Source organism: Leptosomus discolor, chromosome 14 (genome assembly GCF_034619465.1).
Source record: "Leptosomus discolor isolate bLepDis1 chromosome 14, bLepDis1.hap2, whole genome shotgun sequence".
Taxonomy (NCBI): Eukaryota; Metazoa; Chordata; class Aves; order Leptosomiformes; family Leptosomidae; genus Leptosomus; species Leptosomus discolor.
In genome coordinates this window covers 6,781,041-6,802,465 of record NC_141404.1, presented here as the reverse complement: position 1 = coordinate 6,802,465, position 21,425 = coordinate 6,781,041, and the positions used below count along the sequence as shown (strand labels likewise).

At 39.7% G+C, this 21,425-nt stretch overlaps 1 protein-coding gene across 1 annotated transcript in view; it reads right to left on the bottom strand.

Annotated features, from left to right (window-relative positions):
• Nucleotides 1–11,836: 11,836 nt before the first annotated feature.
• The window catches only part of CHLSN (cholesin), a 133,526-nt gene continuing 123,937 nt past the window's right edge, over nucleotides 11,837–21,425 (bottom strand). Inside the window, exons 4-5 of the mRNA XM_086473133.1 lie at nucleotides 16,516–16,597; nucleotides 11,837–12,117 (exon numbers count right to left, since the gene is read on the bottom strand). Coding sequence (XP_086329259.1) covers nucleotides 11,935–12,117; nucleotides 16,516–16,597 — 265 coding nt within the window. The 3' untranslated portion in view covers nucleotides 11,837–11,934. The remainder of the gene's footprint in view (nucleotides 12,118–16,515; nucleotides 16,598–21,425) is intronic.

The following is a 21,425-nucleotide window of genomic DNA, read 5'->3' as shown; positions in this document are numbered from 1 at the left end:
TACCATTAGTTTATATTACAGCTTGCCATGAACAACAGCAGGAATCTGGGACACGCTGGAGGGGGGCTCCATCCCCTGCACAGGCTCCAATAACACTCGCTTTCTCTTTCAGGTGTCCCAGTGATGATGCATCCATGACCCCTCTGTGCAGCGTTCACCATTCTGCAGGACACAAAGGTGAGCTGCGCGCTGCTGTTACCGGCTCCACGGGGGATTTCTGAACAAGCGCAGCCGCACCTCACACCCTACTCACGTGAAGCCACGCGCAAGAATGAGACTGGCAGAATTTAGCCCTAGTTTGCAGCGTTATGGCCCTGTAATGAGCATGGGGAAGTGTCTTTAAAAGGAGACTGCTTTTTAATTGCTTCCTAAAAAAGCCTTTAACATGGACTCTCTCTGGCATGACTCAGGGCTGCATTTCTAAATCCAGTTTCTCCCATGAAGTTTACTCTGGACGTTTGGTTGGGTTGCATCCACATGCTATTTTTATATTTTTGATCATCAAGCCTGTTTACAGCATAGAGAAGCAATACAGGAACAGAAATAAAGCTGGGACAAACCCAAAGGAATGAGACCAGTAATGGTATTGCCAGCATCTCTGGCTTGATGAGCAAGGGGCCCTGCAGCTGGGCAGTACCTCAGTGAGACTCAATTCACTACTCCCTTCTGGTTATGTTTTTCAAACCTCAGTTGTGTTTGATTTACCCATCATCTGCAAACTTAATACCAAACAGTTAAAATGCCCGCATGGCCTTAAGCTGCCAGCTTCATACCTGTGGTATGTGTAAGACAGAATATTTTCTAGAATACAAAGGCTGAGGCACTGACCATCACAACAGTATCACTTTTGGCTTCCTTAAATACAGTAATCAGAGTATTTTGAACAGTAGCCTACAGCTACTGAATACTTTTCTGTCTCAAAATAGACACAAGTCTCCTCCCACCTTCTGCCATGAGCTTTTTGGTCACTGAGGTTTTGGTGGTTCAGTCTAGTTTCCTTTGCTATATTCAGTGAGCGCAGCCCATACGGTTGCTGAGTCTTTGATCCAAGTGCTATTAGCTTAGTCTGTGAAGCACAGAGTCAAAAGGACACAAAATGTTAGCGGGGAAGGTTTGAAAAAGAAAATATTTTCTGTATTTGCATTTACATTTTTAATATAGTCATGTTGTCTAGAGGCCAGATTTGGGGAATGGAAACCAGGAGCCTGGTTTCTATTTTCAGCACAGCCACTGATTGCTCTGTGTTGCTGGCAAATCTTTTAATCTCTTTCCCTCTGTTTTTCCCTTCTGTAATAAAGGGATGATCAGCCCTCCCCAGCTATGCCTTGTGTGGCAGCATCCTCTGATGAAACACGGCAAGGACAAAGTATTAATAATAATTCCATATAGAAAAGCCAAGAGGTCACAGGTATTTAAGTACAGTTTAGCTATTCAGTGCTCCTTTATGCATGCACCATGCCTTGATGTTAATAAAAGTTATATATTAATATGGAATGGATAAGTAGGCCCTTCAGGGCACAAAAATAACCATATCCAGAGCACTGCTGAATAAATACAATATAAAGATGAAATCACTCCAAATACTGAACAAATTGAAAGGCAAGGAGATATTAAAGAGGAAAAACAAAGTCATCCAGCTCTCCTCCCAGCTGGCATCTAACCGCCCTCAGCACAGAAATGGAAGGAGGGTCAGGTACCAAGAGGGGATGTTACAGGTGGTCCCACAAAAGGTTAAGTGTTCCCAGCCCTCCAGTTCTTTACCCCTCTGGCATCTTCCTGAGGAGATGTCAAGGAGGTGGGTAAAGGACTGAGCTCCCCAATTGCGATATATCGCAAAGCATGCGCTCAATCTCAGGTGCAATCAACCCTGTAAATTACCCCATGCCTGTACCCTCCGGGTCTGCCACATTGCCTCTCCTCCTTTCCTGCCACAAAACTACCCTGGGGCTCCTTCCGCGCAGCCATCCTGCACCGCCAGGTACCAAACCCCCTTTCTGGGCTGCTCTGCAAAGCTGCTGCCTTTCGGATCCCTGCAAGCTGGTCACAGCTGGGCTACGGTTACCTGGGATCTGCCAGATCTTCTCAGCCCCCTGCCTGCTTAATACCAACTGCTGCACCTCCGGCCAGACGTTACCCTCTCCTCACACCCACTGTCCCCATCACTTGCGTGAACGCTCTCTTGTACAAGTGATCTCTGACACTGCTGTCAGGACCAGGGGATGAGCAAAGCCGCACTGTTCCTATCACCTAAGCCACCTTTGCTCATTATATTTACATGAGCAGCTGCAGTGGCAGATTTTGGGGAGGATCTGGGGTGTCTTGGTGATGGGCAGCCTGCAGCAGAGATCTCTCCGCTAGACCACTGCAGCCACAGGTGGGTGTGTCTTCAAAACCTTGAGCATCCTCCTGACTATTCCTTCCATCCAGTTATTAAAATAATTTCAAAAAAAAATCAGTGTTGCATGACGTGCAACAGCCAAGCTGCTTATTCTTTGCACAGCCTCTTGGGTCATGCTGAAATAACATGCATATGCTTTTGGGGCAGAGACCAGTGTTTATTTTAAGAGGTACTTTAGGATCAAGACAGTCACCACTAGCTCATCACATTTACTATTCGGGATTATTGGACCACAAGTGACCTTTCAGATTCTTAAGACTTGGATTACGAAGGGCTTTATATACTAAGCCTAATGACTTGAATTATAGCCTTAGCATCCTGACAATCAGAACAGGACTGTAAGCATTTTACTTTCTTCTATCCACAAAACAGCTTGGATCGGATTTTGAATCCATTTCAAGGGTATGTCAAGCTGGTGCCCATCAGAATGATCTAGTTGAGTTGCAAGAAAGATGAGATGACCTAGGTAAAGGTCATGTCTGAGGGAAATGGCAGGATTTTCTAGATAAGCCAGCTGAGACATCAGTCTTCCTTCCTCTGAGACAATTATTTTATCACTTCCAAATAATAAAAAATCACTTTGAAATACTACAGCACGTTTTAATCCATGAGGCTGCAGTAGCAGGACACAGTATTTTGTCATTTTCAAACCTCTGCAGCAAAGTTTCAGGGGACCAATAATTACCTTCCTGTAACTGGCTGAACTGGAAATACCTTTCAGCTCTCAAAACACCCCCCCCCCCAAAAAAAAAAACAAAAAAACCCCAAGTATCAGCAACTTACATGGCACCTGATATCGAGGCATGCGTGCTGCAGTTGCCTTTTTCAATCGTCATTCACACAGTACAACATTACAGTGACATTTGCTTCCTATCTAAAATGTCTGAAGGTTGTGTTCTCCCCTACCTGCGTTCAGTTGCCCCTTGCCAGGATCGATGCTGGGGTCCACAGAGCATCATCCCCTGAAGTGTTCCTGGAGACAGTTCAAAACACCAGTGGCTTGCAGCTGTATAGCAGGTCAAAAGTTTAATTTGACCATTAAAGCAATTTTACGAGGTATACAAGACCCACAGCCACAGCAATGATGCAAATAAAGGTTGATTGATCCATTCTGCTGGCTGAAGCACCGTTCTATTAACAAGGAACGGGAACATCAGCGCCAGAGCAGAGAAGCATGTGAGCCGTGCTGCTTGCCGAAGGACCGCATTTGTCACATTCCCTTCGTCCTTCTCTTGGAGTCGCAACCATCTGTAACACTCGTGTAGGGAACAGCATAAACCAAGACTCACCTGCTTTGCTTTCATCTTCTACTGGGACTCCCTCAAAAAAACCCCAAAACAAAAAAACCCACCCTGAGACACTCTTGTCTGCTCTGCATTAATGGGGTAATTCAACAAGAGTCAGTATTTTCTCATTAAACAATGTCAAAGATGTACTCTTGATCTCCCTGCGGTCACTTTTTTCCCCTCCCTTTGTCCAAAGACAGCTGAAATAATAAAAAAAAGGATTTTGAAAACAAAGGGGAACCCCTGGGTTTTTTTAGAGTGCCAATGAATATTTTCTAGGACTGAACCAATCTCTGGAAATAACTGGCAAGTTCACTGTAGTTTTCCTTCCACGTACTGCGTTCCACAGTTGGCAATCCTGGCCGTTCAAAAGAAAAGTAATATGATATAATAAAGCGCAGAGAGCTATTTCATGCCATGTTGCTGCAGGTGATAATTTTTGAACGAGCTTTATTTAAATACCACCGACTCAGAATCCAGATAGCTATTACCCGGCCTCTTTTGAAATAAAAGTTAACTTCTGCATTTCATAACTTCGATGAGCTGTTTTCCTCCTCATCTTCTTTGCTAATTCAGTCAGCTGAACTTTTCCATGTATCAGTTAAAGTGAGTTATAATCTGCTCAAAAGCTTGTACAGGAAGGAAAGAAGGATGCTGGTGCAATATTCATAATGCAACCGTCTGCTTACTGCAGAATTTCCATCTCTGAGATTAAACAGCATATTAAAAGCACTGGAAATTAAAATTACCTAAAAGGTTTTCTTTTTGATAACAAAAATAGCTGACAAGACTGAGTTCTGATTGAGGCATGTGCCCTAGACAAACTCTAAGAGGAGATCATCATTCCTAAGAGCAGCATTTCACCGTGACCGTACCCTCACCACGTTTACCCTTCAAACCGCTGTAGCCAGCTGTACAAGGGGTGGACAGGTCTCATTAGCAACTCACTAATTTGGCCAGTAAGTGGTCATTTATATGAAGAGACAGCCTAGAGAACAACCCTCCTGAAGGTGATACTGTCTGGAAACCTGACTCTAGGAGCAAGGGGAGGTAAATGCATGGACTGCACGCTGGAAAGCACTGACACATGTTTCACCACCCAAACAAGAGGCAGATGCTCACAGGCATTATCAGGGCACTGATGACCTTCCGTTTGAAGGTTTCTTTTTAGTCATCTAAGGCAGTCTTAAAAGTGCTTCATCTCTGCCATCTCCCCCTGTTTCTACAAGTCACACGCAGTCTGGGATGAGGCTCAGACTGGCACCACGTCTTCCAAACAGAAGTGTGCTACACGTCCAGATGTAAGGTCTGAATTTGCTTGACGGAACATTTCCCCCGGGAAGAGCTGATGGAGATGGAAATCCAGAGCCAGCTTGAGGAATCTGGGGTGAATTTTAAGGATAATTGTGTTCTTATGACTGATATATCGAGACCTTTAAATCCGCAATGCCTTCTGCTATCCTAGCTGAAGTGGCAAGCACCAGAAAGCACTTTTTCACAAAAAGATGGATAGTGGAAGTAGACCATTGGGAGCACAGAGATGGTATGAGTAGAGTTGAGAACCTAGAAGGGAAGTGTCAGGACCATCTGCTGATGAATACTCCTGCTTACAACAGGCACTGGAAGCTTACAAAAAGTTTTGGCAAGGGTTACCAAGTAAGAGCTGTACGGACCTGAAAGGTATCATAGTCTACAAAGAGATGATGGGTACAGGCAGAGCTGTGCAGTTGAACTGGAAATAAGTGTTACCTGTGACAGTCCTCAAAGCTGCCACTGAAATGGGAGAATTTGGCTTGGACACAGGCTGCAGATTGATCACAGACACATCTCACATTGTGCGTGGTCAGGAGGAGAAGGTAGTAGGACTCAAGGGAAAACCTGTGCATTACTATCATTTCAGATTAATTCTTTAACTGAAACCAAAGCAGGGGCTTCCTTTGTGGGACTGGAAGTGACCCACAGGCAGGCGAGGCGGGGTGAAAACAGATCACACTTCTGGGGTGAGTTTCAAGTTTATCCACAGTAACTCCAACAGCTTCTCTATCATCTTTTTTATAAGCAGCAGAACATGGCCATTGGACTGCAGCCGTCCAGAGGGTTGACAGGCTGCTCTGAATACACAGATACCCTGTATTTATGTTGTAGCCATGATCACCACAAAAAGGGACTACAGGTCCTTCCTGGGGCTGAGATGTCACCAGTGCAGTGAACTGGCTTGATGCTGCTGCTGACCATGCTTAGACACTGGAATTTCACATGGATTTCACCTGTTCAATGCCAGCAGTTTATACACAGGGCCCTGCTTACAATCAGCCCTGGTATTTTCAGCTGTTTTGGCCGTAAGCACTAAACACAAGTAAGAGTTCACAGAAGCCCCATATTTATTCTCTCTGGTGTATCATAGTGCCCCATTAAACAAGGACAAAAGATTTCCTTATGTAATAGCGATACTATTTGTTATTTTTAACCTTATGGCAGCCAGGATTTGCGCCAGGTGGCATTTTGCCTTAACCAGGCAACTTCAGGAGGTTACATTCCTGACTGTCATCCTTGCCCTCTGGTGTGTTTGATGCCCATACATGGTTTCTTGGCTGCCTGACATCGTGTCTATCTGCTAGCATATACTTGTGACAGCTCACAGAAATATCAGTCTTATTTAACAAGGTAAAGCAGGGTGCTGGTCAGCCATTTCCAGGATCTTGCAAGAGCTTCTGCTTCTAACAAGCAACTATCTTTGTGAAATCCAAAAAGTCTATTTACATGTATCTATGCTACCAGAGAAACATTATCACTGTAGCTCAAGCTTTCAATATGCTGAAATATCTTCAAAACAGTTTGTTCAGTCAAATTAAGCCCACAGAAAGTAGACAAATAAAATGGTTGCAACTCTCAGCAGCCCAAGACTGAAAACGTGCAGCAAGGCCAAGAGAGGCATTAAGCCGTGGGCCGAGCATCCTGAGCAGCTGAGATCCTGCAGCCTCACGTCTCAAAGTGCTCCACAGACAAACGCCGCTGCTCACTTGGCAAACTCCATGAGCAGCATCACTGTACTGGCTCCGGGCAATTTCATGGAGCTTAAGAAAGCTTGGCTGATACAAAGGATGCTGCCATAGCCTGTTGTACCTCTAGATGAGTACAGGGAAACACAGTGTCAACATCTTTCTTCAGGTCCAAAGCAGATCAACAGCAGATGATGATTTTCACAGTGCCGTAGCTAGGTCTGGCTATTTATAAGCAAATGAGAGTGACAGATCCTGTGCCCCGTGGCTTACAATTTTATAAAATACACGTGGGACCATGAGAAGAATAGACGTAAGTTGTCACAGCAAAAGCCTCTGTGATATTTCAATTAGCAGCAAACCTTCTTTAAAAAACCTGAATAACTAAAGCTAATAATGGAATTCTGCCTTCCTGGTGGTAATCTTTAGCTACGTGCTCACATAATTTAGGGGGTTTTGTTTGCTTGCTTCTAACACAATCCCCCCTCATTCAGTCTCCAGGCTGGAGGCACAGAGAGGTAGCATTTGAATTCTTCCGGCCATTTATATATATGTAGCATTTCTTGACCTTTAAGTATTTGATTTTGAAATCTATTTAACTTTTGACGTAGGTGTTCTCGTGGGTTTTGTTGGGGAATGCCAAAAATTTTCTGCATGGGGCGGGGGGGAGGAATCAATAAGAGCAACTGTATGACTGTTCTTCTGTTTTTAACCAAAGGGCCCTCCCTCTGTGTCTGTGACACCAGTCAAACTTTCTTAGTAGCACAAGCTTCTTATTCAGCTTTGTTTTGACAAAGAAAGATAAACCACTGTTTTGCTTCGCCCTTCCCCCACCATTTACTCATTAGTTTTATTTAGTTTGGTATTCCCTGCTCCTTGTAGGGAAAAAACCCCACATTTTAAAAAGCAGTTATTTTTTACCATAGTAAGTTGTTGACTATGTATGTTCTTATGAAGAATTTAAAACAGAATGTAATTAAAAATCACTGCTAAAATAAGCTTGTCCTGCAAAGGCAAGGACATGTAATTGTGTCCTTGTATGACTGGAATCACTGTAAACAACTAATATTCCTATTTGCAGGGATAGAAATAACTAGCTCATTCAGCTGTACAGAAAGGAAGACATAAAAGGAAACCAAAGGCTAAACCAGAATAAGCCACTGGAAAGTTTTATGTCAACAAAACGGGATTTAAATTAAGTAACATCAATTCAGTATTTTGACTGTAAATGAATCAGAACATTAAAACATGTTTTGAAGGGAACATTTGTGATGAAACAGCTATGACTAGTACCTATACCAAATGAATAGGAAAGTTCCTACTTATTTCTTCTGTGCAGGATCAAATCCACACAGGAAAGCTATTTCTCTAGCTTTAGTACTGCTTTGTAGACCTAAATTTTGAAAATGAGAATAGCAGCAGAACTGCAAGGAAAACACTGAATAAATGACTTATCAGTTATATATAATGGAAAACACAGCACCGATGGCATAATTAGAGGTTTCATCATACTACATATGCGTGAAGGAGTAAAATTAAAATTACACAGACCATTTCCATTCTTACGTTTTTTCTAATTTTCTGAGTGCTTGACTTTGCAACTTAAATCTCTTTTATGATTGTTTTTGCTGACACTGATTTGCAGAAACGTGAGTAGATTTTAACGTTCGTTACTCTGCCTTACTCAGAGGCAAAAGTTTAAAACACCAAACAAGCAAACAAAAAACCCCCAAGCTCAAACCAAAGAAGCGCATTTCTAAGCTATTTGAAATGATGGGAGATGAGTCAAGAGTCACCTTGCTTTAAAATCAACAGAAAGACAGCAGAGCTATTCTCCAGTGAGAGGATATAAAGGAATAAACTACACATTCAACAGCTACGACACACCCTTTCGAAATAAGAACAGAGAATTCATTTACTCAGTAATTTTACAATGGTGATAACAAATTAAAACTGTGGGCAGAGAGCAGAGAACCAAGATAGACAATCCATACATAGCAAGGATAAGCCAAATTAAAGGGAACTTTTTACATTGTCAAATTTTGAGTAATTAGTACTTCCATCAGAGGCACAGTTCCAGCTTTAAGCAATTCTAAGTAATTAATGTTCCTTTATTTTGCCTAGAAGTCCTGACTTCAGCATTCTCTTAGGATACGAATTCTTCTAGCCAGAGCTACACAATACAGATTAACTCAACTAGAAGACAATTAGAGTAGGCAGATGAAGATATAATTCGTGAGGCTGTACACACTGTTACTTCTAGCCTTGGATGCAATTTTTATTAACACAGTAGACTGATGTAAACGGAGGCAGAGACACGATTTTGTCCTATCTGTATCTATATGATTGCCTCAACTACAAGCGATGCTGAGATTTGAAAATTCTACATGACCAAATGACAAAATAAAGTGAATGAAGTGCCAGATTGTATCTTCCTGTACAGCTTTGACCAGCTACAGGAATTCACTAACTGCTTATACACTTAATAATTTAAAAGACATCATTTACAATCCATGATGGAGGAAACCTTGCTGTACTTATCGGCCACGCAATGTAAATCCCTAGGTGAAAATGCCAGTTGGAGCAGGAAGCAGAAGCTGGCCTGGTGGAAAAGAGAGAATTTGATTGCCAGAGATGTTACTGCATTTACACACTGTGTTGGGTAAGCTGTCTGGGTACTCACAGTCTTGTCTCTAAAATGGGTCTAGCACTAGATGTCTTCCTAAAATGTATTTGGTTTTGCGTTCGGTGAGTGTTTTGAAGATTGTTTGTTTGCCAACCAGTTTAAGTAAAGGAACAAAGTAAGAAAGTGAAATGCAATAAAGTGTTTCATATTGAGCTTTGAAACCCAGGAGATATACAGTGACGATACAAAGCAGAAGTTTTACAAGCCTTTTACCCAATTTCGAGATACCACTGACCACTGAACAGCACCATACACCAAGAGACACAGGCAAAAAACATCATACTTTGCTTGCTCTACTGAACACAAGCATAGCAACAATCACCTCAGTTTTTAGCTTCTGAATTTTCCATACCTGGAAGAAGCAGAGGCCAAAGGCCGTGTCCTTCACCCAGTAACTGGTAGCACTGAAGGGAAAGTTGGAACCGCAGCTGAGGAAGAAGAGAGCAGAGCAGGACCTCACTCGCAGAGGTCTGTTACTGCACTGGTGCAAGGCTCTAACTATTCTTTTCCAAATGTTATTGTTCACATGGACTCCAGATTGGCAGGCCTTATGTGCTTTTAATATTAACTGATATAAAAAGAGATATGACGTTCTTGATCTACGAAGCCTCTCTTCTCACAGATTTGTCAACATTTGCACATGGTCAGAACCAAGGAAAGGCAAATCTTGCCAGATGTGTCAAAATCATAAAAGCTTCACATCTTTTTGCCTGGATCTTACGTTTACGACCTCTTTTACAAATTTCTTCCAAAATATGGTTGCAATGCACTTGTGCTTTTAAGCTACAAGGTGCATTAAGTGCACATTGAGGACCCACATTTTTGTGTGACTGAGAAACCAAAAGCGGCGATTTTCGAGTATCTTAAGAGACAACACAAATTCTTCTGTGACACCTAAAATGCAATCATAAAGTCACAAAAAGACGTTGTGAAAACTTCATCCCCGAGAAATGCCTGTTTTTCCTGATGGAAACTAAAAAGGATCAGCTTCTGCTTGGAGTGACAGTAGCTTTTGCTAGCTGCATATTCTCAGACATGAAATATAAGATCCAATGATCTTTTAAAAGTTCACTAAATGTCAGTATCACTTCTTTTTATTACAGACCGTTTTCACCAACTTTTACACTGGAAGATCAGTTTTACATAGCTCTGGGCCTCAGAAAGGCTTTGACACCACATGTGTCCTCTGCAGCCCCCATCCAACTGTCACCCCATGGTACAGGAACAGCACCTGAGCTGCTGATGAACTATCGGCAGCTCAACAGAAAGGCTGGCCACTGCTGCCGAATTCTGCTCACTGCTGCGTTAAACTCCATCACAGTTTTTGTGTTAGAGCAGGGCATGCTGGTATCTAGTCTTCTTTTGGCTGAAAACATCATCTTCAAGAAGTCAGAAAGCATAAGTTACTTGTTATTAGTAATATATTTCATACTTTTAAAGATTTGTAGTAATCCATGACTGTGAAGGCTGTCAAATCCACTCAAATGCTTCTTATTGAAAAATTAGGCCTGCGTATCCATAGATCCTCCCCTCCTTCACCTATCCAAATTAAAGCCGTAATTCCCAAAGACAGACATTCTTCTAAAACACTACACATTTCATATAGTTGTTATTAATAAAGTATGAACAATGTTTGCAGAAACATTAAAGAATCAAGTCAAGAACGCTGCTTGAATACAAGTGTTATTAAATAAGCCAGTCATCCAACTTCTGAGTAATTAATGTCCTTGGTTTTTACTTGAAAGCCTCATTTTCAGCACGTTCATAGGAGACAAATGTCCCACATCAAAGTGAATAAACACAAATTAACTCTTTTGGATGCCAATTACAAAGAAAGACGAAAATGTAATATTGGCAGGCTGGATACAAAATGTTGCAGCACAGCACTTCTCATTGTGGGGTAAGTTTAGGTACAATCAGATGACTTCACTACATATAGTCAAAGGATTTGATCTGTTCCCATCTGTGCATTATCTGAATACCTAAACAGTTGCCATAATACATTAAAAAACTTTAAAATATAAAAGGAAAACTAACAAAGCTGATAGTATCTCCTGATCACCGTGTGAAGTACTAACAAGCAACTGTGTTATACAACCCATGTTCAACAGACTGAAAATGATCTTTCCCAAATCCAAATGCCATACTTCTAAAGCTGAAAGTGATAGATTACAGCTGGCTGAGCAAGTGCTGTACTGTACACTCATTTTAAAAGCTGCCATCGTAAAAGACCCTCCAGGCTTTTTGTTGATTCCTTTGCTCCTCTTATTAAGAACTGCAAAGCTCCTCTTATTTAACAGTAATCACAGGGGGAGGTGGAGAAAAACTAAAGAGAAAGAGAGGTTTATTTTTCTAAAGATATGCAGTAAGATTACTTCTAATGGCATGTCTATGGACCAAATATGTTATTTTTATTTCATCACTTCAAAACATGATAAATATTTGCAATCGGAAAAAAATATGAGTATAAAATCTGAAAACATGCCTTTATAACCAATTTATAGTCTCTGTAAATGACATCCTATCCTTCTCTCTGCCAGACAACCATCAGACACAAAAATACTCTCAGGACAGCAGTTGCAGAACTTGTCGTATGCGCTCACACTTCTCCAGCACGTTTGGGTCTTCTGCATCAGAACCATCAAATTCCTTCATAAAAGCTTCAGCTTTCTGCACCGTTATGTCTCGCGCACCACCCTGAAGCCCTTGCAGATAATCCAGCAAAATGGTGAAATACTTGTCTGGAACCTTTAAACAAACAAACAAACAAAAACCCAAGGAAAATACCTGCGTTATTTTCTTCTCTCTCAATACTCATTCACAATCATGTCAAAGCACCACCTGAAAGATACTTAGGAGAAGCGCATGGGCTTTTGCGTTTGCCAATGCCCACCTCTGAGCAGAAGTGTTCCTTGCCAAGGTTCAAGCTGCTGGGAGGGATGGACCGTGGTGAGAGGACTGTCATGTGCTCAGATGGGCAAAGCATCTGAGAGGAAATTCTAAGCAGATGTGGAAATGCTGATCAGCAAACGCAAACACCCCCTGACAGTGAGCTCAAGGCTGTGAGGGTTGTTGGAAGAATAAAACCCACTAGCCAAATCCTGCTTTTGGAAACATGTATGCAAACCTTACTAAATTCAGCGAGAATTGCACACACATGTCTGAGGGAAGAATTTTGCTGGAATTACCCTCGTCCCTACCCAAAATGATTTGTTTGCTAAGACGAGATACCACCCACCATCAAGCGCTTTGACAGAATGCTTATACAAAGGAAAAGAATTTAATTTGAAAAACAAACTGAATGCAGACATATGGAAATAATTTTTATACCATGTTGGCTAAAACTGATAGGCTCCACTACCATGTCTAACATTAAATGCAGTTTAGGCATCTACAGTTGCATTATCCCCATTTCACTCCCTTTCTAATTAACTAGTCACAGGTTAAAATTTAGCTTATCTGGTACAACATACAACTTAAATGATCACTACATTAAACAATCTTGGCAATAACCTAACAAAGACTTTTGAATGGTTGATTTAGTATTTCAAACAAATGCATTTTGAAAAGGATTAGGTGAACAGATATACACCATAAAGTTAAGATACGCTTCAACGTAGATCTGTGGAACAGGTTTCAGCCAATAAGAGAATATTCTTGCTGTGAATCAGGAGATGTTAAAATGACCTAATCCTGCAAGCATTTTTCTCCATGTTTAACTTTACACATATAACTTTAAAAGGCATACTCGACATGAGTCAAGTTAAACACATACGTAAGTGTTTAAAGGATTGGAGACTAATTATTCAAGGGCTGTTTCAATTCTGCGAAGTATCAACATTTCAGAGAAGACAGAGCTTCAACAGTTACTTAATTTACAACTTATTTCTCCATCGACATTTGGCAGCATAACTTTGATCACTAAAACTTCTATCACTCCAAAAGAAGAGGAAGAAAGAATATTCCAACACTGCCTTCATCAATCAGGGATATTACAAAGTAATAAATCAAAACTAAAGTCTGCACTCAGCCTCATAACTTATATGCTATGGAAAACCTTCAAATTCTTTGCACAAACCCTCTTGAGTTAAAGAAACAATACAGATGCAAAAAAAAAATTTACAGTGACTAACACTGAAATGGAAGATATATGTAGTGTTGCCATAATACATGAATCAAACACATTTAAACATAATGAAAAATGTCTATATTTTGGAAAGCTTTTTACTCACAGTAAACTGGTACTAATAACAGACAAAAACATCCAGACACAAGCAATTTCAGCATGACAGTGCTCCTTTAATGCAGATGCTCAGCACCAGGTTTTTAAAGCTCAGCAACATTTCTGTGTTTCAGACCTTAGCCAAATTACCTACGTAATTTACACCTCTTGTTCTCAGACCTTGTGGTATAGTCATACCTCACTCTGCAGAATTACAGTTATTATATCATTTAAGCAAAGTGCTTGAAGGGGCAATTAAAAGCCTACTCTAAACTTAGAAATAATGAGTGTGCAGACAGATATGTGGCTGCCTGAAGCCTTGAAAACATTTAACATTTGGCCCTAAGGGTAAGTGCTCAAGCGTTCAAAAAGTCTAATTTTTGTCTTTAACACAGCTATTAGGTTTATATCAGCAAGAGCTTACAACACAGCACCATGTAGGCAAGATAATATCGTATTTCCTCCTAACTGACACACACGATAGAGCCTTAGCAAGGACTGGAACACAGGAAGTGCCAGCAAAAAGTTAATGAAATCCAAATTTTAATTCTTCAAATACAGTAGTGCAAGAGCTGAAATTTCAGTGACTCTTGGCAAGGTTTTACAAGAAGGAACACAATCCTTCTTCTAAGATCAGCTTTCGGGCTGGCTTGAAATGGGATGCCAACATCTCCCACCACAGCTCTGGCAAGCGGAAGTGCTGCTTATGGGATTTTATTGTTATTCTTTTGTTAAACTGTTCTGACCTTTTTCTTGTTTCTTTTTCTCTCTCTCACACAGTAACCTTGCCTCTGTTCTAACTAGGTAGTTTGCACTGGAGCTGACTAATACAGAAATATCCCCAAGTGAAATAATTACGATCATTGGGAAAAGGGGGGAAACGCTACAAAACAGTGGCAGGAAAAGATCAGTTATCACTTTTACGTTACACTGTGTAACTCAAGACTTTTCAGACTTTTTAGACTTGCAGATGCCCACATATTTTGCAAAGCAAATACAGAGAACTTCAGCTTACTGCTGCCAAGCTTGCTTTTTTCAGTCACCTTCTGAGGAAGCTTCAGAAACCCCTGCAGGGCCTTGCAGTCCAGAAGCTGAGACAGCTGATATAGCTACTTTCTTAAAATGCTGTGCCGGATGACAAAGATCAACAAATGATCTAGTGTTTGTTTTATACTGGATCCTGAAGAAGTATATACACTGTAGGTATACAGGCTTGGCTTGGAAGCTGGCAGCCAACTGCCAGATGGATTTTAAAGGGACTTAAAAACCCCCTCATGTTGCAAAGCACTTTAAAATCTCAGCTTATTTCTTACAGAAGGAGGCCTATTAGTACAGGAAACTCAATTCTTTGCATGGCTTTTCAGTAGGCATCCAAGGGACACCATGAGATCAAAGATGCGGCTTAGGAAGGAAAGAAACCCATGTCTCCTTTTGTATTTTAGTCATGCTTGGATGTCCAACAGATTTTATTCTGTCATGGACAGGAAGTATAATTTGGGTATAAAAAAATATTCAAAAGAAGCTGGTCTGCCCTTCCTACAGCCCTGATGAAGAAAAAGGCTTCATCATATGCTTAATTATAAGCACTTGAGCAGTTCTGCTAACTTCACTGAATCTGGATGCAGATGTTAATCATTATCTAAAGCTCATATTCAATGCATCTCTGATTATTAAACTACAAAACATGTAAATTTAAATAAATCATAGGACTTTCTTCAGATTTCAAAAAAACCCAGGAAGTTTCATTTCAGTGTTGAGAAATCAGGAGCTAAGCTATGTTTTGATACATAAAGCAAATGCTACTTACAGTTAATTATTTCCTAGCATATTTCAACACAAAACCCAAAGTAAACAGGTAAAAAAGGAAAAACATCATTCTGCCTGTAAAACAATTTCTAGGTAGCTTTAAAGAGCATACATTGATTTTGAAAGGTTGATAAAGGAGAAACTTAAAAATAGAAGACAGTGCAAACAACCTAGATACCTAGAATCAAATTTGTATTCTGCAACTAGCTTTTTAAAGTATTACACTGTGTGAACATTTTTGCTTTCATGAAACTACTTTCAATTATCTGGTTCTCTAAAAGTATTTTTAATCATAAAGGTAATACCCTATGTCAGGTGATTGGTTTAAGAGCTGCTGAGTAATTTGGGTCAGGAAGATTGGTATACCTAAATGTTTAAGTGCACACAAAAAATCAGCAAAAACTAACTGAATGTCAACTAAATGAATCAATAAATAAGGCACTGTGCAAATGGCTAGATGTTTGTTCTATTACACAAGAAAGTGAATGACCCGAAACCCCCATTCAATACCGCGATGGTCAGATGCTTATTGGAAATTCAATCTATGTTGTTTTTTAAGCTATGAAATGAACGGATTTCAGTAATGATACAAGCCTAGCTTCTGGTTATACTTTACGCTTTTTACAATCAACATCAGGTTTCACTTATATTTTAATGAGAAAGCTATTTTAACATCTCGGCAATTCGACTGTATATCTTCTATGGAGCCAGAGATATCTGAAACAACATGAGAATCGTGGTTTATAGTATTGGGGTCCACATTCAGGAATTCAAACTAAGGGTATGACTCAAATTCTCAGTAAGCTCCAGATTCATATAAACCATGAATCTACTCTATTTATGCTTGACATATATCAGGTATAAAAATCTAGCATACACAGGAGAATGATCACCAAGAAAATAAAAGGATTAATTACAAGCAATTAAAATTATTCAGTGTTTTGGATAAAAACAAAGTAATTGATTTATAAATTAATAAAAAATTATTAGAAAAGTGCATGGCTAGTACTAGCAACTCGCGGTTAATAAAGAATATTATTAACTTATATAATAGCTACAACTAAAGTATAAAACTTTATATCATACTTGTTCTGAGAAAAAGCAGCATTAATACAAACCTTCTCTTTATCATACATGTGCAAGAGAAGCCAGGTTTGTCTTGTCTTTTGGAACTTCCATTCTTTTGGCTTTTCAGACCAGCTGTAGTAAATTTAAAAAAAAAAAAAAAAAAAAAAGCTTAAATGAAATACTGTGTGACCAAAACATTCATTATTCATAAAGTTTTCCTACAATGACTCCAAGTGACTTTGTATGCACCACATAGAGTTTCATGACACTGTGTGAAACAAATAGCAGCACATGCTTTGTACTAGTGCAAAAAAGAACACAAGGGACAGCTACTCGGCTTCCGTGCAAAAAGCGAAAAGACTATAGGAAGACATTATGGCCAGGAATGTTATGAATTCTCATCAGAAAGCACTGTTTCCTTGAAGTTAAAAATCAGGTCCCAGTCCTCAGCTTTGACCAGCCCTTTATGAGAGGTCATTGCCCTTATTTGACCCACGACAACTAAGCACCCCAAATCCTCCACCCAGCTGCAGGGCCACCTCAGTATCTGGGGAGATGGAGTGGACGAGGAATCAAGTTTGGGTTTCAGAAAGTTGATATTCCACAATAAACTGAAATTCAGATGAAATTAAGTAGCCTCTAAGGGAGTGGAAGGACTCATGCTACAACGGTCACCTCAACAATGGCTGAAGCCCATCACAGATGATGGTTCCAGCATGGAGAAAATTCACTTTTCAGAAGCATATGTTTTAAGGCTTGGTTCTATCTAAAGGTGTGACTTAAATATTGACATTTACAGGATAGAAAAATGCCTTTTATGCCTCCCTCTCCCCAAGAATTCTGATCCCAATATTTAGCTCAATACTTCAGGCTGCTTCAATACTGTTAAAAGTGAGCAGGTAAAGCAAATGATTAACAGCTGCAAATGTTCTTTGACTGTTTCGCGAACACATTTTAAATACGCAAAATTTTATCTGGGTTAAAATGGAACATTTATGTACATCTTGAACATGATTTTAAAGCTGGTATTTTCTGGTTTAGATGAAGAAAGAGACATTTATTTCTATAAACAAATAAGCAAACTAGCAAATCTCACTATAAAATGAAGACTGCTTTTTAAATGTATGTGTTTGAAAATTAGCATCTTAACACGTACAAAATTTGTCAGTACACTGGAATATCATTTAAAGATCCAGAAGAAAACATATGAGGAGAAAAAACAGAAAATTTTACACTTATTTGATTTTCTTCTAAAGAAAAACAAGTCTCCAGAGGGTAGCGTGCAAGATGTCTTTAATGTTCCAGCTTGTTTTACACAGCGACAGAGAGCACAGAAATCAATGGAAAAGCCAGCTGGGTATGAGAATTAGTATTGTTTAAACACTGTCAAGTCTAATAAAGCAAAAGAGTCCTCATATTCAGTGACTGCTGCACCAGCAAATACATTGTTCAGTCAATTCAATGAAAAAGAAAAAAACAAGACCACAAATTTGTAGAGAAGGGTTTCATGGAAGTCTCTGCAGAAAACCCAACAGAAAAAAATTACTGTCCTGACTTTCAAATTCAGGATAAAGAAAAAGCAGCAACAGCTCATTACGGTTATTCACTAGCTAAACCAAATAAAAATGTCTGTAACCAACATGTAAAGTAAAAATCAGACAAATTACAGTAAATCAGGAAGGACAGACAAAACTAATAACTGCAATATACCACATTTTACATGCCCCAATTAAATGCACAAATGAACTGATTTAGAGGTCCCTTTTGGGACACCGTCAATAAATAGGCAAAAGTTTACAAAACAAATATTCCACAAAAGCAGCCCAAAAGTTGACTGCCAAAAGCTACAGAATCAAATAAAAAAAATATTATTATGGGGAAGTCATCCTCCTCCTATCACCACCAACCTAGAAACCAAAGTACTTGCAAAATAAAGATCATTCAAACATTGGTGTCACCTGCCTTCGCAGCAAGGTGCCCAACTGGACGGCAAGGACTGTCAAAATCACAACACCTGTAACGCAAGGTGCTGACAGAATGAAGTAAAAAGGGCTTTTCTTGTGCGTGCAGTTTGTGGCACAAGCAATTGCTCATTTGTACCCAACTTGTCTGTTTGCCACGCAAATGCATTAGCTCCTGACTGAGAAATGGGAACTTTTGCAGGAAGTGACTTAACTTCTAGAAGTTCTTCAAAAAAACACCCAAAAGCAAAACCAAAAAGACAACAATGATGCCGCTTGCTGTTAAAAGAAACCCATTCATTTATGAGGTTCATCCATCTGAACAATAAGAAGATGTTATAAGAAAAGCTGTTTAAAACTTCTTTACATTAAATAAACCTGGAAACAGTTTACATTATAATCTTTGCAAAGTGACAAGAACCAGCTGAACAACAGATCCGTGACCAGATCCTGTGAAAACAGTCCCTTTTCTAACAAAAACCTTTAACACATATTTTTATTTCTTTAAACTATAATATGTATTTATACATTTGTAATCATATTCATTGGTTAGACACACCACATAGAACACTGAATATTTTATTCTCTGCTAATTTTGTTTCTATCACTTAAGCTATCACCTGAGCACCATTAGGCATTACCCTGAAAAATACAGCCTGATTTCACTAATCTCCTGTAAAGCTACAGGATGTTAAAATATCCTTATTACCTAGTTTATAAACAACTGAGACCAAGAAATGAGTGCACTAGAAGGTTAATTGCTCTTATTAGCCTATTACCAAAACCACATGCTCTCTTGTACGTGTTAAGGCAAGCCGTTATACTCCTGCATCTAAGATTCCACATTGACTTTCACTCTAGTGAATTCTCTTGTAGAAACAAACAAAAGTTTCAGCTAGTCTTCCTGGAAGGTTTTTCTCTATATACACCACAATAATTCATATAAACAACAAATACTTTAGCATAATTAACTGCAGAAAGTACATTTGTCCCCATTATAGCATCGGAGCCTCACAAACCGTTTCTTTTGGTTTGTGCTTTGTCCTACTAGAATCAAATGCTAAATAAGTAAGGTAAAAAAAGTAGTATTTTCCTTAATAGGCTATGGGTGTACTCATATTTGCACAAAATACTCCCAAGTTTTTAACTGGTACTCTATCCGTGCTTGCATCAATTCCTGTTTCTCACCCTTCACAGAAACGGTCCTTCTCCTGACCTTAATTCCTATCAAACTGTGGGCAAAACACTCACGATAATGGATGCACAATCTTTTAAGACAGATAACATGGCAGTTGCTCCCTGTAATTGGACCCCCCAACAGTTATTAAAATGAAAGTTTTCCACTGATTCCTATGACTATGACAGCTTTTTTCCTACTCCTATGACAGCTTAAAAACCTATGGAAAGTATCACTCCGTGACAAAGTGAGAGGGGATCTCCTTTTATCAGAATGATATAATTAGTACATTTTTAGAAATGCTCAACTTTTAAAGTACAAAAGTTAAAGCTTTGTAACACAAGGGAGGTCCCATTTTGCTGTTTATACACAGATAAGCTTCCTTGACATACTACAGCAGTAGAAAAGGCTTTTCCTTTGAGTGATCCAATATACAGAGTAAGGCCAACTACACTATAGTTTAAAAAAAAACCCCTTTTTATAGACAATCACAACATCTTTCACAGTTTGAATTAATTTAGTAGCCTTTAGAAGTATCTGTGACCAGATCTAATATAAACTACGAAACTGGATGAAAAATATACATGTGTAAAACATGTATTTTTCCAGTATGCCTCGGGCTAATTTTCAATATATTGTACAAACACTAATTGCCTTCTTTACACTGTTAATGTTTGAATCTTTCTTATGAGCTCTAGCTCATTGGAAAAACACATCGGTTGACTTTAGTTAAAGAGAACTTTTATGTTCATGCAAATGATCTTCCTAAACGGCTTTGAAATTGAAGATACAGAGGAAATGAATCAAACCAATCAAGCAGTTCAGGGAATTTTACATTTGGGCTTTTTGGCATGAGAGTCTCATGTAGAAAAGCTGCCCAAGATTCTCATTGGTCTATCTCAGAAATGACTTTCAGTCTCTACATTAAAGTAATCTCACACAAATCTATTCCCAAAACACGGGAATACAGGCAGCGTAAATAGGAAAACAGAAGACAACTGGTAGCGTGCAGGGCCGAGCGCTCTCCAGGATGCCCTAGTAGAAAGAGAAGGGGAAGGGAAAGTAGTCAATTGGTTCGAGAAACACAGTAAGAGAAAAACATTATTCTTACAAACTGGATTCAGGAAGACCACACAATGCATCTCTCAGACTCCTGGCCAGGACAAAACACTACAAAGCTGTCACAGTTATTAAATAATCTCCTATGTGTAGAAAAGCACTGTGCTGAGAATCAACCATTTTACTCATTCAATTTGAAAAGATTATTGGGTAGGAGACAAGTCTTGAGAAACCAGACAGACATATGACTGCTGATAACCTTCCAGAAGACAGAAGAGCATGGCCACACAACAAACGCAAGGACTCACCTACATCTGCTGCTTTAATTTGGTGCCATTGATGGTCCAGACCACCTCAGATATACCTTGCAGCCTGGATATCTATCATAGAATCACAGAATTGTTTGGGTTGGAAGGGACCTTTAGAGGCCACCTAGTCCATCACCCCTGCAATGACCAGGGACATCTTTAGCTGGATCAGGTTGCTCAGAGCCCCGTCCAACCTGACCTTGAATGTTTCCAGGGATGGGGCTTCCACCACACCCCTGGGCAGCCGATTTCAGTGTTTCACCACCCTCATTGTAAACAATTTCTTCCTTATATCTAGTCTAAATCTACCCTCTTTTAGTTCAAAAGCATTACCCCTTGTCCTATTGCAACAGGCCCTGCTAAGAACATTGTCCCCATCTTTCTTATAGGCCCCCTTTAAGTCTTCCCAGAGCCTTTTCTTCTCCAGGCTGAACACCACTAACTCTTTCAGCCTT